The sequence below is a fragment of the Sinohyriopsis cumingii genome, chromosome 9 (genome assembly GCF_028554795.1).
Source record: "Sinohyriopsis cumingii isolate HCF-2022 chromosome 9, ASM2855479v2, whole genome shotgun sequence".
NCBI classification, from domain to species: domain Eukaryota; kingdom Metazoa; phylum Mollusca; class Bivalvia; order Unionida; family Unionidae; genus Sinohyriopsis; species Sinohyriopsis cumingii.
In genome coordinates, this window is record NC_142969.1 from 76093683 (window position 1) to 76113786 (window position 20104).

At 35.9% G+C, this 20104-nt stretch overlaps 1 protein-coding gene across 2 annotated transcripts in view; it reads left to right on the plus strand.

The window, feature by feature from the left end:
* Window positions 1–19153, plus strand: part of LOC149792048 (uncharacterized) — a 48883-nt gene extending 29730 nt beyond the window's left edge. For both annotated transcript variants that reach the window (XM_089970541.1, XM_089970542.1), the window contains exon 6: window positions 9712–19153. In XM_089970541.1, coding sequence (XP_089826667.1) covers window positions 9712–13997 — 4286 coding nt within the window. In that variant the 3' untranslated portion in view covers window positions 13998–19153. The remainder of the gene's footprint in view (window positions 1–9711) is intronic.
* The last annotated feature ends 951 nt before the right edge of the window (window positions 19154–20104 follow it).

The window sequence follows — 20104 nt, forward strand, 5'->3', positions numbered from 1 at the left end:
CTTAAGGTTTGTGCCTGGATAACTGATTGTTAGAATTGACGGGTAATCGGTAGAAGTTTTCTAAAATTTTGTCAGCTTTACCACTTAGAAAACTTGAAGAAACAAATTGGTACTCTCCTATGAACTATGAACTTTCTCTCTCTCTCTCTCTCTCTCTCAGCTGATTCATGGTATCATAGAAAGAATATGCACTGGCGTAAAGTCTGAATCGGCACAGGTTATCCTAGATAAAACATAGAAAACATTATATTAGGTATTTATCCAACATCAGCAAGAGCGGAGTTTATTCGAAATTTGGAGGAATAATTATAAGGCAGACAAGACCTTTATTATTTATTCCAAAGTCATTTTCCTTGGTGAGTTTTGCTGAACTTTATTTTCTTCTGCCTTGTCTCAAAGGTATTGCAGCACAAAATCAGAGCTGGATCAGGTCAGGGGTTGAGGGGGGTGGGGTGGGTTCCAAAATTGCAAAAGGGCCCTCTTTTTGCTTGAAAAGGCCCCAAAGCAAATGTCTATGTGTCTATTTACTCAAAGTTTGCATAGTACAAAATAATAATAAAACGATGGCAAAATTTCAAGTGACAAGTGACTATATGTGTGTGTGTGTATTTAGGAGGGTAGCCTGGCATGGCCCTGCAAACAGTTGTATACAGTAAATGTCTCATATACTGGGAGGTGACGTTGAAAATCTCATATAATGTATGATCCATTTTCTCGGCTAACATAAACTTCATTTTCACTTCTTGTATGTATGTATATATATATATATATATATATATATATATATATATATATATATAAGTTCATGTGTTTACAATTTTAGAATTTAGTGATTCTCTTTTCTTTTTTTTAAAATGCACATTCATTGAAATATTAAACAAATGCAGGTGCACCATTCTGACAAATTACAAATTATGGGATGTAACTACATTTACATGGACAATTCATAACACCATTTAAAATGTTCATATGTGGCATGAAGTAATAAGCCTTTATAGAAGACTGAAATGCATATAAAACAACACTCATTAAACAAATTTACCATCATTTTTTTTAACTGTGTTTAACAGACTATATATTTGCAACCAGTAAACGGTATTCTTGTGAGAACCAGTCCTGGAATGGTATTGAAAATACACATGTTGCATGCATATTAGTGAATCTACATAGTTTGTGTTTCTCTGCTGGCAGAATAAAGGTTAAAGTAATTCCTTTGGTGAAGCGCTTGGTTACTGGGTATCTAAGGGCGTTGGGCAGCTAGTAAACCATTCAGGCCTAGAATAAGTTTTTCAACTGTAAAACATGTTGTTGGCATAAATCTCTTGTCCAAGGTATGCGGTCAATGATGTCTATCCTTGACAAGCCCAAGCGCTTTACCCAGACTGGAGTGGAGCAGATTGACAGCAGCATCCTAACATAAAGTGCAGGGTAGTCTGTGTGCACAGTTGCAGACTATGTCCAACATATTCAGGATATGCATTTCCTTTGACTCCCAGAATCAGTTTCTGGCGAAGATGCCATCCATGGATCTAGAGATAGTGGATCTTCATTTGAAGATACCACTCTTCATATTGGAACATCATAAGGTTATATATAGGTTGTGCTTTTATATTCCATACTGCATCATACTTTTGTTGTTATGTAAAATTACTTGTGCTTTCTGTTGAACATAAACTGAGCATTTAGTACATGCACAAGTACAGTTTAACAAGATGACACCAAATTATGGATGCAAACTTAATCCCTGCCACAAGTTATGTGAATTCGTTGGCATGATAATTACCTGCCAATCATCATCATTGATAATACATGCTTGTTTAGCCCAGCTCAGCAGCTTCAGGTATGGTTTTCCATTCTGGTCATGCAGGGTGCCATCATCCCTTGGACTAATAATACATCAAGCCTTCACATTTACAGTAAAATCAGCTGACACCAATTAGATGGTTATAAAAAAACTAGGTCACAGTTGTGAAGAAGATCATAATCAAGATTTCTGACCTTTGACTCTTCTGATGTCCACAGTTGTTGGATTGGCCCGTAGAAGACCTAAGAACAATAGAGTATGGCTTACCAGGGCATTGTTCAGTCTGCAGTGCAGAACATACTGGCACTGAGGGTAGGCACTTGAAATAGTGATTATAATTTGACAGAAGACAATATTATCACAAATTCCCAAGGAAAACATATTCAATATGCTTTATAATTCTTTGACACATGCATGCCTTCCTTGCCGAGAGGCCTGGGCAACACACTAGAGTATAAGCTCACTTTGTATGAATCCTCCAGTCCAGTCACACTGCAATCTGACTGTCCTGACTGTACCAACATGCCAGCATACCTCTGTTGGTTAGAAGGGGTGGGGGTGAATTTTGAAACTGAAAAAGTGCGATGTATTTTTGTACTGGTGTGAATTTTGTAGATGTTCTTGTAACCCCTAACATAAAGAACTTTGCAGATGTCAGTGTGACATCCATTTCAGTTGATGTTTGTCATTATTGACCATGTGAAATCCAGGGCTTTAATTTGTGCTTTGGATGTGATTGCTTTTTCATAATGTTCTGTTTGATTTGTGTCTTAGTTTTGCGAAAGGCTAAATTTTGACTCAGAGTAGTAGGAAGTATTTCTCTCATGAAATTGTCCGACAGATGTTTGGAGAGGCGTGGAATCTAACGGTAAATAGATGACTCTGCTATGGCAAGGTAATGTGTCTTAATTTCATACAGATTTGTCTTTGATATGAGTGACAGATAATTGGTAAAATTCATTTCTCTTAATTCCATGCAAGTTTTCTTAAAGGGAACTAATTTCATTAGTTGAAAATAATTTATCTTGAGGCAAAAGAAAAAAACATATTTCTTTGAAAGAAACATCAGAGTTGTACCTCCACCTCCTTGAAAATTAAATAGTCTTAGAATTCATGATTCCACTCATCTGAGACTAGATATCTATAGATAAAACTGAGACTGCAATAAAAGCGATAGGTCACTAATAAATGACATAACTAGTACTAAACCTTGAAATGAGTCTTGTGGAATTGTTTATAGCTTACAAAGAACATCATTTATATAAACAGGTTATGTTTGCTCATCTAAGTAAACTACGTAGCTGTGTTCTCATAACAGTATAATTTTCAGTTTTCATGATCCACCAAAAGCTTTATTAAATCGATATGTACTATTATTCTGCCTTGGTCAAGCGCTTGAAGCCACTTAACAGTTATATAGATCAAGGCAGTCTCACATGAATTATTCTGTTGAAAGCCTTGGTTAGAATATAACCTTGAGTGTTTTAGTTAATTATGGCAAGTCATGGACATGTTTTTGAGTCATTTGTGACAAGTTTGGTTGTACCAGTTGATGTCTTCCTTAAAACCTGATGTGGAATTACTCGTGTAGTTTTTCTTACCATAGGGACAGATGAGGTTGTAACATTTAAATTGATTATGAATGTTTTGCTTTTTGAAATAGCTAATGGATTTTGCTGGTAGAAAACGTTTTCAATTCATCACAAATGTTTTATATTGCAGATTCCTAATATTGTGGTAATATTGATTATTACAATAATTGAAAACATTTACAGCATTAATGTGATCTGCCACAGTGGTGTCAATAACCAGATGTGAGTGAATTGTATTGATCGCCTTAGTATGTGTATTACCTAGATAAATTAATTGATAAACTTTCTAAACCTAATTTGAGCTGCTGTTTTGAAGCATTGATTGAAACTAAGATTCTATTGCATGCTTAATCATACTTTATGTTGTGCATTGTTTTCTATAGACTTGAATGGTCTCTTGTTTCATGACATCTAATAGTCCAGTTGTAAGCCATTACAAGTTATTAAACATACTAGATTTAATAGCATACGACAGTGATATCTTAGCCATCTGCAAATAATAACACATGCTAGTCCATAAGACAGTGATATCCGAACCCACAACAAATAATTGCACATAATAGATTGAAGAGCATAAGACTGTGATATCTGGTCTTGGGGGACTGCTCCTTCCTCATGCAGTGGCTACTCTAAGATGGGCAATTGTCGAGCTCCTCCATGGTGGTCAGTTTCGGTATGCTGCTGAGGGCTGCATCAGTGAGTGACGTTTCTTGGGAGTACAGCTCTGAGTAGTGCTCCACCCATCTGGCCATCTGTTGCTCATGGTCTGTGATCTTCTCTCCCATTAGAGATTTTAATGGGGCAACCCCAATCGCTGTAGGACCTAGGGCCTTCTTGATGCCACTGTACATGCTTTGGATGTTTCCAGATTCGGCACTGTGCTGGATTCCTTCACACAGTTGCTGCCAGTACTCGTTCGCGCACTGTCTAGTGATGCATTGGGTGGTGCTTTGGGCACTTCTGAGGGCGGCAAGTGTTCGTTCACTGGTGCATTTTTTGTAAGCTATGAAGGCTTTTCGTTTGTCCTCGATTATTAGTTCCATCCTTGAAAGGTGTGTGTTGAACCAGGCCTGACTGGGCGGTTCCTTCTTGCCAGATGTGGACATGGCTGTGCTGTAGATGGCACCCTTCATGGCATTCCACTTGGCTGTGGCATCGTGGTCTGGCAGGTCCTGGAGAGCCTGTCCAAGGTGGACACATACTCCTCCTTCTTGGAGGGGACCGACTTCTGCGCAGTGTTGATGTGAGGGCAACCTTTTGGTTTGGAGTGGTGAGTGTGTGTGTGGCTGGAGGCGCACCCTGCTGCGGATGAAGGCATGGTCGGAGTCACAGTCTACACCGTGCTAGCTTCTGGTTGAGAGGACACTGTTCAGGGCAGAGTGCCTGGTGATGACCAAGTCGAGCTGGTGCCAGCGATGAGACCTGGGGTGTTTCCATGACACTTTGTTTTGTGGCTTACACCTGAAGAAGGTATTTGTAATGCACATATCATGATAGTTGCACAGCTTCAGCAGTTTTTGACCATTTTCATTGGTCTTTCCAGTGTCTTGATGTCCGAGGCTTGTAGGCCATGACTCATAGTCCGCACCTACGCTGGCATACAAGTCGCTGAGGAGGATTAGTGGCTTGTCTTTAGGGCATCCTTTGATCTGTTTGTCTAGCTACCCATATAACTGATCCTTTTGGTCTTCTGAAAACATAAGGGTGGGGGAGTAGACACTGAGGACATTGATAGGACCTGCAGCATTGGCAAGGCAGATGGATAAGAGATGCTCAGTTCCCCTGAGAGAGGCTCAACCAAGGTCGGGAGGGTACTTTTGATGGTGAAGCCAACTCTGTGCTGGCGTGGCTCCTCAGGTTCTCGACCCTTCCAGAAGAATGTGTAGTTTTCCTCTCTGAGGGAGCTGCTGGAGGAGAGCCTGGTTTCCTGGATGAAAGCTATGCTGACATTTAGTCTGGTGAGCTCTCTGTCGATGATGGCCGTCTTCCTGGTATTGTCCACCTCCCTGAGGTTGTCAGAGATGCCTGTGCACATGGTGCACACATTTTAGCTTGTGAATCAGAGAGCTGGAGTCTTTGTTGGATTTTTGTTTCTTTTGTCTGATGCATATTTTCGCTCTGCTTGTCATGCTGAGCAACACAATGAGCTTCAGCCACCCACTGGAGCTGGCACAATTTGATGGGCCAGCACCTAACTGACCGGGGGCTGCCCAGCTATAGGCATGTGGTGTTCGACCAGTGGGATGTGATGATCCCTCCCACCATCAAAGCTGACCCGTGGTGCCACTTCCTTACACCAATCGGTTGGAACTTATAACCCGTAGACTGCCTGCTTCCATGTTGTTTCCACACTCACGAACGAGCTTGGAGTATGGAGATCCTGGGCTGCCCAGTCATCAAGATCCATCTCTCGTCCTTGCTGGTGGGGTCCAGAGGAATACTGACTATGACATTTGGCACCAGTTCGGATGCAGGAGCTGCCAGAAGGTAATCGTAGTTGACACATAGCCGCCTTAGGGACTCCACTTCGGATTTTCTGTCTGGGTTTACTCCCTTAGCCTTTCCTTCTCCCAAAGATATCCACAAGGCAGCAGAACCATCATCCACTTCGTAGGTTTGAAATCAGAGTTTCCTTCTTCTAGACAAACTGCCTGACAAGGCTAATGAGCTCCGTCTGCCTCTATTTTTGGAGTCAGAGTTTTCCTTATGTCAGACTGGCTGCCTACCAAGGCTAACAAGTCCAGTCTACCCACCCAGATATACCACCAGGTACATGGTCGCACCAAACTGTGAAAACACTCTAAATAATAACACAAACTAGACTAAGAGCTTAAGGCAGTAATATTGTGAATACACTCTAAATAATAACACATAATAGATTTAGGAGTTTAAGAAAGTGATATCTGAACCAATTACAGTTAATTAAACATAATATATTTAAGAGTATAAGACTGAACCCATGAATGCGCTCTAAATATTTCCCAGATTTAAGAATTTTAGGCACATACATGTACATACATTATTGTGAATAATTGCTACTAAGTCATAGTTCAATAATATTTCAAGATGTATTTAAAAATTACAATCCTTATGTCTGTCTGTATTTTTCATCTTGGTTAATAGTAATAGTCATGATACAATAAATATGAATATTATGATTATGACCTGAAGGTGGGCTTATCAACAGGTCACATTGCTTATGCAATTTTCATAAGAGTTATTGCCCTTTTTTGTTTTACATTTTAATGCAATATCGTGTTAGAACAACTAATCCCATATTTATTTATTTTTATGGGTTACCATGAACTTGGTAATTTGGTACATATGGTCATCACTGGAAGATGTGCATATCATTAATTAACTTTGCTTTTGCATTGGGGGGGGGGGGTAAAGCTATTGCCCATTTTCTCTTGTAGATTACTGCAGTATTTGACCAATTTTAATACCATGAATAGTCCCACAACTGAAAAGGTTGCTCCCTTGCTTTGGATAGTTCATGATTATTAGAAATTTCCCTTACTCAGAGCATAAATATCTTGGTTCAGAATTTTTTTGTCAATATTACACCATGTTCATCAGTGACTTATAATGGTCATGTGACACGAGAAGACTGGTGTAGATGGATGGTAATTCACGTCCCTCATCCCAGTTACTGTTGGCCTCTGGTTCATATTTCAGTTGCATCCTTCACCTTCATTTTCCTTGTGTTGTCCACAGATGTGATGATCTTCATCTGATTAAGAATGGTGTAATAATATCCCTTATTGTATTCTTCATAAACGTCCCATTAGTTTAACATTGTTGCTTTGGGTCAATACCCAGTCAGTTATTGACTGCAGTTAAGTAAAAATATTTGCCGTTTCCTAATATCGTAATAACGTATCTGCATTTGAAGAACTATTTTTGCTTACGTCGAAATAAAAATTGAAACAAATGCTGACCATGTCCAAAGTTTGACGTTTTCAACGAATTGCTTGTGAAGAGATATATTTATATATCCAACTGTTTGAGGAAGAGATAACGGTGGGGGCAAGAAATCTACAATTAAATCCATGTGACATGGTTCATTTCTTATAAGATCAGAAAAAGCACAATACCATGAAGCGGCAGTGCAGTGAGATGTAAAAATATTTAGCTATGGTTATGGAATGTGAAAAGAGAGCATAGGACAACAGAAAACGTCCACCCAGATCTATTGAATGACTATTTTAGTTTGGTTCTATACACAAATTTAAAGCTCTCATCCAACTCGAAATTTAAAAGAAATTAAATAAAGAAACCATGAATAGGTCTACATCCAAAGACTTATAATTGCAAGAAAAAAAACACCAACTGAGAGAGAGGAGAGAACGTCATACTAATAACCTTTGATGCAATGTATCGATCAGCAGGTGCACAAGCAGGTTATATTTCATATGAACTTTGCGCTTTTATTCACTCCGGATAACATTGGTTTATACTGTACTTGGATATCTCGTGAAAAACAGAGACTCCAGAATAAATATGGAGACTCCAGAATAAATATGGATTCTTATTTTAATGTATTACCTAAGATAGACGGGGATGTTGATGAAGGTTGCTGTTGAAATGTATGACTTAAGAGTAGAATTTTGAGTCACTCTGTCATGAAAACAACAGTTATCACAATGTCAAAACCCGGAGTGGCACCAAATAAAATCATGCAGATCACAGGACACAAAAATGTTTCATCAGTTGTTTCTTATATTGTTATGTATATTTGATTTAATTTAATTGTTTGTTCGTTAGTTTTAATTTTTTTTATTCCATTACATGCTATTGTAATGTAATTTTATTTACTTAATTTGACATTTTTCAGAAATTCATTTTCTAGAAATTCAGTTAAGTTTTTCGTAAACACTAATAAAATAGAAACTTTGTATATAATGCTGACCTAGTTTCTGACCTTAATTCAGAATCAGTAAACAACTTTTTTATATATTTTTTTAATTCTTTCTTCGAGTAGTTTCATAAAATAAAACTTGAAGTACAAATAACATGTTGTAATTATTTAAAAACTAGTTTTACCGGAAGGTTGACCAGCATCTGGGCATCTGTTTTGCACAGTAGCCAGATTTAATATTGATGTGTTGAGAAATAATTGTATTCTTGCCTTAACACTTGAGATGTCAATGCGGTGTTGTTTTTTTTTATGTGACCAGTTTGAGTTTAATTTTTTATTTTTCTTCAAATTGTTTGGATTCTAAGAGATCATTTTTCCCTGGAAATACTTGTGCTTTACAATAATTCTTTGACAATGACAGTTAGCAAAATTTCCTGAATTAAAACAATGGAATATTATTTTCTGTGAGTCAACAAAGAACTGTTGGCACATCAGTACTACACTGACTACAACATATGTCATCACCTTCCATTTTGGATTTCATCGGGATTCAAACTCAACTTCATTAGGACTTTTTATTACTAAGACTTCTATTTTTTTTAATTCTTGTGTTTTTCTTGGAATATTTTTGGATTTGATTCGTAAAACCATAAGTTCTTTTTCTCATTATTTACCTTGTTTTTCCTGTGAAATAAATTATTTGTTAAATTTTACAAAGCTTGTTGTCATCTCTCTTTTCTTGTTACTGTTTAGAAGAGCCTAAACACATAACAATATCAATATTTCATTGTTTTTATATGGCTTCATAACATTCCATTCTCTTTAGCAAGTTTAGTTTTGTTCACCGCTGACATGCACTTTCATAGTATTTAAATATTAATGCGCAGGGCTAAGGTTTCATTCATAAATTTAAGAACATGTAAAATTTAAAATAAACCAAAATACTATTGTTTCATTTGTATTATTCCTTTAATATAACAGAACAAATAATGTTTTTAAGTATATAATAAAAAGGTTATTGCCTAAGTATTGAAAAATATTGAGCCCTCGTTCATGTGGCACAAGCTCGGGCATCCTTTGCCATATGCACTCGGGACCAATATGTTTCAATACTCAGTCAACAACCTATACTTATTGCTACAATGTTGATGTATTACAGATGTTTCAATACTCAGTCAACAACCTCTAATCTGTTCTATCATTCCCAATCAGACCCAGCTTTCTTGAATTCCAGGAAATTCTTTTCAGTCATTAGCTGTATATTTACATGAGCAAATTGCTCATCATTCTTCTAGTTTGTATTCCACCACAAAGTATTTCACATCATATGCCATCATCAGTTGTTTTAGAAATGCTTTTGAACACTAGTTCTGTTTGGAACTTTAGTTAAAAATCTTGACACTGGCCTTCTTTCCAAATATTTTAAAGTTTATGACAAACATTTTCTCTTCTAGATCAAAGTGAGGACAACATTGATACATTTAGAAAGATGGGATTTGTTCAAACTACACAGACAGAGGAAGCGGAGAAATTGCTACAGGAGAAAGGGTCTGTTTTTATCAAGGGAAATCCTGGTGAAGGAAAAACATCAACAGCACTTCACTTGATAGATATTGATGATTTTAGAAATCAGCGTGTTGTGGTCAAGAGTCCAAAACAGTGGGAGAAAGTGGATACAGATTGGGTAAAGATTGTTGTCTTTGAAGACATATTTGGACAATATGACCTTGACCCTGGCCGTCTGCAGGAGTGGATAGATATTCATCTAAGGACCATACAAAATCATGTTGATGTAGGAAAATTGCAGGTTATCATTACCAGCAGAAATGACATATTTTTAAAGGCCTATTCAAAGTTGAAATCATTTAAGCTCTTTTCTGATAGTTTGTCACTGACACTTTCCTCAGAAAAACTAACAAATTCGGACAAGAAGAAAATTTTAAATGGAGGTCTTCGGAGAAATGAGAAAACCTTGAATGATGATGAAATAGAAAAATGCATAACAAATTTTAGTGGCTTAATGGGTTTTCCCCAGTGCTGCTCCCTGTTTGCAGGGGATAATGACTTATTTAATCAGGGGTCAAAGATCTTCAAATCCCCCGAGAAATTCTTAGTTGACAATATGACAAATTTAAATAGTATCCTGTCACTAGCTTTTCTTTTTTGTAATGGTGAAATAGAGGAAGAGTATTTATCACCTTCGCAAAAAGAATCGGAGAAATATTTACCAGTACTGGAGGATCTAGCTTCTTATCTCAACATTTTATTTAATAAATCGACCATGGCATCACTAAGAGAGTCTTATGACCATTTCTCAGGACTGTATGTCAAAAAGGTATTTTCATATGAACACTGTTTTGGAAGAAATGCTAAGAAATCGTGTATCCAGTTCTCTCATGCAACAATATATGAAGCTGTAGGACAAGTCCTTGGGGATAGGTGTCCTGAGATGATTGTCAAATATTGTGATTCTGGATATTTGTATCAGAGAACCTACATTGCAGGAGCCAAGGACAGTACTTGTCAGAATGTGCTTTTACCTGTATCTGTGTTTCGACTTCTGGCAAAGAGGATCATTAATGATGTTGTGGAGAAGAAGCTTGTAAAGAGTGTAGTGAAACATTCAGCTCTCAAACAGGACCAATTTTTGATGGCACTTAAAGATGAATTGCACAAAGGTAAAATGATCAGGAATTTTTTCATGGCTTATCAATACTCCCTGTCGACATCTAGCAAGGATTTATCAGAAGGAGGGTGTCTCACATTTTTGCAGAATATATTAACAATTGATGAAGATGTAGTTAGATTAGTGTACAATGAGTTCTTGGAATTCTTAGAATGTGCACATAATAATAACAAGCCTGGCTGTTGGCAGTGTGAAGAAAAACAGAAGCTATTGGAATTAGCTCTCTACTACCAGCATTTTGAGATCGCAGACAAACTAATTACCAAGAATGCCAATTATACATGTGTAAGCCTCTGTAATGCTGCCAGACATGGTGACCAGAAAAGAGTTCTGATTATCTTAGAGACGTTAAAGAGGAGTCAGGACTTCAGTCAAGAATGTTGCGAGGCAAAGGAGGCATTATACAGAGCCTATATATCAGGAAACCAGGGTTTGATAGATGTATTGTTAAAAGAAGAGATCACACTAGATAGCAAGCATGTAATAGATGTTGTAACACATGGAGATGTGAATACTTTAAAGAAGGTGGTGGAACATTTACAATGTCATGATATCTGGAATCCCCATTTACAGCAAAATAGGTTACATATGGCTTCTTTCCCTCATAGGATTCCTGTTTTTGAGCAATATAGGAGTCGTTTGGATCCTCCACCAGAACTAGTTGAGCTTCCATTTACCAAAGCACTGTGTATAGCATATTGTAATGAGAAGTTTGAAATGGCAGATTATCTTCTGAAAAATCAAGTTAAAATATCAATGCACATGCTTTTTTCTGTGTCAAAATCTGGGTCATGGCAAGCTGTTGACAGAGTGATTCAGAATTTGAAACTCGCTGGTATCTGGGATCCCCATTGTCATGATGCATCTAACGCATTAGCAGAATCGTTTCATGCAGAGAAGTATGATGTGTGTAATCTATTAATTCAGGAGAGAGTATCACTAACAATGATGAATCTTCATTTTGCTATAGCGAGATTTCCAGTATCATTTGAGTCTATACAGAAAGTACTACAACATTTGAAAGACACTGATAGTTGGGATCCCAAGTGTGATGATGCATCTGAAGCATTGATAAGTGCTTATGAGCAAAATATATATGATATATGTGATCTGCTGGTTAAGGAGGGAATCTCACTAACAATGGTGCATATTCCTCATGTGATAATGAGATCGCTGGATTGTGTGAAAATGGCAGTGAAACAGTTGAAAGATGCTGACAGTTGGGATCCCAAGTCTGATAATGCATCTAAAGCATTAGAAAATGCTTATCGTGCACAGAAGTTTGATGTGTGTGATCTTTTGACTCAGGAGGGAGTCTTATTAACAATGAACAGTCTTTGTCAAGTAGTACTATTGGGGTCATTTGAGACTGTTACCAAAGCAATTAAACAATTGAAAGACACTGATTGTTGGAATCCCAATTGTGATGAGGCATCTGAAGCATTAGTAAATGCCTATAGTCGGAAGAAGTATGATATGTGTGATCTGCTGGTTAAGGAGGGAGTCTCACTAACAATGAAGCATATTCCTAGTGTGATTTTGAGATCACTTGATGATGTGAAAAAAACAACGAAACAGTTGAAAGATGCTAAACTTTGGGATCCTAAGTGTGATGATGCATCTACAGCTTTAGTAGATGCTTATTGTCAACAGAAGTATGATGTGTGTGATGTATTGATTCAGGAGGGAGTCTCATTAACAATGAGTGGTCTTTATCAAGTAATATTAAGGGGATCATTGGAGTCTGCTAAGAAAGCAATACAATATTTGAAAGACAGTGCTTCTTGGCATCCCAAGTGTGATGATGCATCAAAAGCATTAAAAATTGCTTATATTCAACAGAAGTATGATGTGTGTGATCTGCTGGTTCAGGAGGGATTCTTACTAACAGTGAAGAGTCTTCCAGGTATGGTTCAGGATTTTAGGGTATCATTGGAATCTGTTACAAAAGCAATACAACAATTGAAATCTACAGACAGTTGGCATGCCAGCTGCGATGTGGCATCTGAAGCATTAGCAAATGCTTATTGTCGGGAGAAGTATGATGTGTGTGATCTGCTGGTTCAGGAAGGAGTCTCACTAACAATGAAGAGTTTAGTTTGTGTAGTTGAGTATTTGATGATATCGTGGCAGAGTGTTAAGAAAGCAATAAACCATTTGAAATACACTGAAAGCTGGGATCCAAAGTGTGATGATGCATTAACTGCATTAGAAAAAGCTTATAAACATCAAAAGTATGATGTGTGTGATCTGCTGATTCAGGAGGGAGTCTCATTAACAATGAAGCATCTCCCAGGTGTGATTTTGAGATCACCTGATCATGTGAAAAAAGCACTGAAACAGTTAAAAGATACAAATAGTTGGGTTCCAGATTGTCATGATGCATCTAAAGCATTAGCAACAGCTTACAGTGTACATAATTATACTGTTTGTAATATGCTGATTCAGGAGGGAGTCTCATTAACAATGAAGAGCTTTCTTATAGTGATACGTTTGGGATCATTAGATTCTGCTAGGAAATCAATACAACAGTTGAAAGACACTGGTCGTTGGGATCCCAAGTGTGTTGATGCATCAGAAGCATTAAATGAAGCTTCTTTGAAATATAATGGTGATGTTATTGGACTTCTGGTTCAGGAGGGAGTCTCATTAACAATGAGACTTCTTCCAGCTCTGAGTTTTAGATCACTGGATTATGTAAAATTGGTAGTGAAACATTTGAAAGGCACTGGGGGATGGGATCCTATGTGCAACGATGCAGCGAAGGCATTAGCAGAAGCTTATAGTTGTGACAGATGTGATATGTGTGATTTTCTGCTTCAGGAGGGAGTCACATTAACAATGAGGAATCTTCCATGTGTTCTAAGCAGATCTAGTGTATCATTTGAATCTGTTAAGAAAGCAGTGCAACATTTGAAAGGCACAAATCGGTGGATTTCATCATCTTTTTATGCAGAAAAAGTATTAGTTTATACAGAATCAAAGGGCAGGAAAGATATCTGTGATTTTTTAATAAATGAGGGAGTTTGTTATCCAGAATTAAATATTAAATAAACAGGTGATTTGCAGATTTCTTCAAGAGAATATGAAATAATGAGATATGTTATTGAATTAATTGTTAGGATTCAACACTGCTGATGCTATTTTGTGATGTTTACCATGACTCGAAGAGAGGACAGGCATGATTCATGTATATTTTAGGTGGACAAAAATGTTGGTACCTATTGAATAGAGATAGCATATATATATATATATACATATATATATATATATATATATATATATATATATATATATATATATATATATATATATATATATATCACAGTAAAGGGATCTTGATTACTAAACAAGGTCAAGTTGTCAGATTACAAGATCTGATGTTTTAAATCTCGCTTTGTTCAATATAGTATTAATGTATTGATTGATGTATTAATGTATTGATTGATGGACTTGAACTCCATCTTTTTTTTTTTATAGATATTGTATCTTTTATAGATGTGTGACATCTTGACTGTTTATATGTAATGTTCTGGTACTATACGTTTATGTTTATTTGAAAGGTTTATCTTAATTTTTTTTAGCTCACTCATTACAATTCTGCAGTCCATCTTTCTGACAGGTTTTCAAACACATTTGGAATCTGGGTTTATATGTAACAGATCAGAAATGATTTGTACATCAGAGAACCAGTCTTCTGCTGGGGAATAAGAAATAGAGTTGCAGTAAATTGATTAAAAAATTATTCCATTAGTAATTTCACAAACTCCAGTATAGCTACTATAATTGACAGCAAAATATTTGCCTTTCTTTTGCTGACTCCAATGAATGAAACCATGATTAATTTTTATTCGAGTATCCAGACCACTATTTTTACTTTTTAATACATTGGCATTTAGTTCTATGTGAAATGAATTAGTCGTCCATTGTGTGTGTGTGTGTGTGTGTGTGTATATATATATATATATAAAACATGAAAATCTTGGACAAGTTACAAATTGAGCAAGATCCATGCATATTATTGATGTAGTCTGATTGGTCAGCTTCCTTACCAATAGTATTTGTGATACTATTTTTATCAATTTGTGTCATTTACATAATTTTATATAATTAAGATCTTCAGAGTTAGACAATCAGTAATATCCATGCATAGTGGTTTGAGAGTCCGCCTCGAATGTGGAAGGTCATGGGTTCGATCCCCGGCCGAGTCATACCAAAGACTTACAAAAATCGTATTAACATCTGCCTCGCTTAGCGCTCTGCATTAAGAGGTTAGTGTTATTACTGGTCGGGCTGGTGTCAGGATAGTGTGACTGGGTGGGACATCATGCTACATGTCTGCGGCATGATGCCCCAGCGCTAGACATCACTATAAGCTGCCACACTGCAGACATTTTAACGATATGACTGAAAAGTTGTTAAAATTATGTTAAAAATGCAAATCACACACATACACATACACACACACATATCCATGCATGTAAATGAAGTGACTTTCGCTTTCATAGGATTTGCTGGGCTTGTTACCACTCTATGACTCATGGGGATTGCATTTCTAATCAAATTTAGATCAAACTTGGTACATAGGCCTATACCATTAAGATCTTGGATGAGCTTGATAATGAGCAACGCATACTAATTAGGCGATCTTGCATTTTGATTTACAGATCATCTTACATCTCAGGAAGTCTTATTTCTAATCTGATTTTGAACAGATTTGAAATAGAGGTTTATATAGAGATCTTGGATGAGTTTGTCAATGAGCATACTCCACAAATATTAATGAGGCAGTCTACCTTCTGATTAGCTTAGCTTGTAATCACTGTGGGAACCATGTTTGTGATTTTTATCATCTGCATCTGATTTGCGGGACTTATATTACCACTATGAAGGTGTTGAACTAGTTTCAGTATTAGCTTGGTATAATATTGACTCTGGAGACAAACACCAAAATTGAACTTTGTGCCATCTACTAATAATATTAATACTAACTTGTAACAGTTGGCTGAGCTTGGTAACTCTCTGCTAGAGACCATCAGTAAGAAGTCAGGCAAAATTCATGGATACTAATGAGATAGTGTTGCCTCTGATTGGATAATCTAGTGAACTCTCTAATAGATTTAACTCTATTCAGATTTTGATCAACTATGGTATTTATCATTATATCATCCACATGAGTCTCATTACAAATCAAATCCACAAATTAATATCGGTGTTTGCACCATATTTTTTATTGGGTTATATATTTAGGCTACTATTATCAAGGTCAATATGAGATCAAAAGTCAAGGTCACTATAGCAAAGATAATATTTCTTCACCATAACATCACATACATGGACAGAACTTTGCAGAAGGGTGGCATTTGAAGTATTGAAAATGCCTGTTATGGCAGTGATCCGTAATGGTGAGCGCTTCAGACCACTCAGCCACTCGAGGCCCATTACACAGAAATACGTAAGTTGACAGCATTGCATTATTACTAAATGTATATGACTTACATGATGGTTAAACAGAAAGCCTGCTTTTTGTTAAATGTGCAGTAAAGACATTTAAATGGTAGCGTCAGGCATATATGATCTGGAGGAACACTTCAGGACAAAACTGCATGAAAAAAATATTGAAATGAAGAATGTGATAGTGTTATAAGTAAAATGAATGAAATAAAGTTTCAGAAATTTAAATAATTAATATGTAAATATGTGTAAAAAAAATACTTTGTGTATAGCATTTGTTTTAAAACTGTTGATCGTATATAATGTATGAATACATTTTTTCATGTCAGGTATTTATTGGTCTTGTGTATAGGTTTTCATCTGAAGGGGTTGACATCTGTGTATGTCTAATAAGATGATGATTTCTGCACAGTGCGTTTAGTTCAAGACTGAGGTCAATGACACCTGATTGGTCAGTAATGATCTCCAGATTCAGGGCACTATTCAAAGCTGGACAGGTATATAATGTAATGTTGTTGGTACTATTATACACTAAGCAAACAATGTTATTATTATTACAGGATGAACTCCTGGTTTGTTATCATAAATTAACTAACAAACATTTACACTTAGCAAACATTTTATTATGTGTTCACACTTACATATGAAATTTATTCTTCATTAAAATTTCAGCTTTTTATTTAATGTCCACATAGTTATTTATCTGTTTCTCTATTTTGTTTTTGTATTTATTTATTTACTAACTTTAACAAGATAAAAGGAAGGCCTCAACATTTTGTATTTTCTATCCATGTACTTCATTAATCAATATTGTAACTGTAATAAGATTTTAGAAAAAGGACTCAGGTTTTAGTTTCCGAACCACAAATTGACAGAAAATAATGCAGTGAAGCTCTTCTTAATATGAGCATGTATTTCTAAGTTTTATAAAAAATCATACAAGATATGGCTTTCAGCATGGTAACAAGCTCAGCGAATCAGATGCAAAATCACATAACTGAACTTTATTTCATTCAAATGCCATCCAGAGGCTGAAGGCCAAATGACACATGACATTATGATGCATAAAACAGACATACACAATGAGCTCACTTGGCCTTATATTCTACGGCACTAATTATAACCCACCAATAACCAGTGATAGTTGAATTAGGTTTATTTTGGAAATGAATAATGATTTGGGAAAATTTGTCATGGTTACAAGACTAATTTTGTTCCTCTCTCTTGCTGCTATGAATATTTAATCAGTATTGTTTCTTGCCTTTTCTCTATAATTATATATTATTTATATTTGTATTCTGTACTTGATCTCAGTCCAAAATCAATCTTATGGTCTACCTGACCAGTGACATTGTGTTAACAACATAATACATCTCTAATATTTCACTGAGTGTAGATCAAATATTAGGATCATTATTAATGGAGGTAAAAATTTTTATCTGAATCTGATTCAAGGACTTTTCATTTGGAAGCTCCTAAATTTGTTTAAAACTTTCATTGTTTTAGAAAGTTAGCTGACCTGCATCCTGGCTCTAATATTGTATCTAAGCTTTTTACTGTTTAACTCAAAAATCATTCATTTCTATCTTAACATCTCAATTGGAATCAGTAGTATTTTTGTGTTCAGTTTTAAGTTTAGATGGATTTGATTATTTAAATTATTGACTGGACTTACAAGATGCTAAATAATATTTCTTTGACCAAAACATTGGTTTGGAATTATGGTGAATTCGGCTAAGATTATTTAGTCATTTTTGAAGTCAGACAAGTAAAATTTTCCAAGTCGCTAGTCCGGGACAAGTGCATTTTAAAAAAGTCGGGCTTGCCCTTATTTTCGAGCTTTAATCATTATATCTGCCTTTATTTGGCCAATCATGCCCTCTGGGCGTACTGAATACTTGATTCTACCCCTCTTTGTGTATACATTTACATCCTTTTACCGCTTGACTGCATATTGGGCTAAGCGACCAAATAAATTATCGGCAAATCAAAACACGTCAAACAAAAGAAAACCAGTATGATCAATTAGCAGTCTTGTAAGCGGTTTTGTTGCAGTGAGTTTACTCACTCTAGATCATATCCAGCGAGTCAGTGTAATTAAATTAATGAAAGGTACTTTACCGACATCAGTGATGGTTTCTTTTATTAACTGATTAAATGACAGTAATGATTCTTTAATTAAAATTGATTATATAGATGATAAACTTCCACGTGCGATATTGTGTTTGAAGCGAAACAATTACGCTAATTAATGAGTTGATTCAGTTCATATTTAAAAGAGAAAATTGATGTTATGATCACTTTAGAAGTAGTTGTCAAGCAAGCTGATAGTTACTCTGTGGATCAAATGGGTTTGCTAAATTATTTTTGCAAGTAAGGTAATAACAGCAATTCGGCGAAGGTAAATTTGTTTGAAAATGGAGGGATAAAACGTAAGACGGATACTGAGTGTGCGCTAGCTATTTCTGAGTGTGAACAAGGATTTAGTTCAATGAACTTAATCAAGACTTCTTTAAGGAATTCCTTAAACCAAAAGAGTTTACAAATGCTAATGAACATTTCTGCAAATGGACCAGAGCTTGAGGACTTTAACCCAGACACAGCTATCAACTGCTGGCTTAGTGCTGGTGCAGGTGGCAGACATATACATGAACATATTTTCAAATCCATCAGCTAAAACATATATACATGAACCTGAAGAAGCCAAATGTATAACAACCAATGTTTTTGAAAAGTTAAATTCTTTTAAGAAATAATTATGTTGTATATCGTTTTGTTTGTTTTTTCTATGGATTAAGCGCATGCATCTCATCAAATCTCGGCAAGTGATTACCATTTTGGGACCAGTGAAAAATAAGGTGGGACTAGTGACGAGTAAGGTGGGACTAGTGAATTTTCTGAAACCACTTGTCCTGGACTAGTGGTTGAAAAAAATTTGCTCAGCCCTGGATTATATTATTGTGTTAAATGAAAATGAAAAGACTTGCCACGTTGAATTGCTATGTTCCAGGCAAATTTCACATTAGCACATTCGAGATTACAGACACATCAGCCCATTCAGTATTGGAACTTATTTTGGAAGAAAACTAGAATTCAGTTGTTATCTTTATTTATTTGGACTTGTGATAGAACTTTTAGGACTTCTTGGTATTTAATTCACAATACTATAGGTTCTATTTTTTAAATTCTCACTTTGCATTCTAAGGGAAATAAATTATTTGTTGAATTTTACAAACTTTGTTGGTGTTTTACTCTTTTCTGTTACTAAGGTTACCATAGAGTCATAACACTCTCCCTCTCTCAATAATTATTTTCAAGCAAATAATGACTTCATCGCTTTTAGTTTTCACTGATTGCAATTTTGTTTGCTTTTGACATAAATCACATGACATTCAAGATTATCATGTCGCAGTACTTAACAATTCTCTCTCTCTAGGATTCGTATGGTCTTTGAAGGTCTTTGAGAGTTTGGGGAAAATGAGATAGCATTTTCAAGGCCTTGAAAATTTGCGAAAATCGAGCAGATTACCCTGAGGTCTTCAAAAGTCTTTGACAATTGGAATAAACCCAAAAAATTTAATTTCTTCCATAATCACAATAAAATTGTCCAAGGCTGTTAAATTCGAATGTAGCCGAGTTTTCGTGGTTTCTTTTCTATTCAGTTTCATTGTCACTGCAATAACAAAAGAGCATTTGTTTGGCCATCC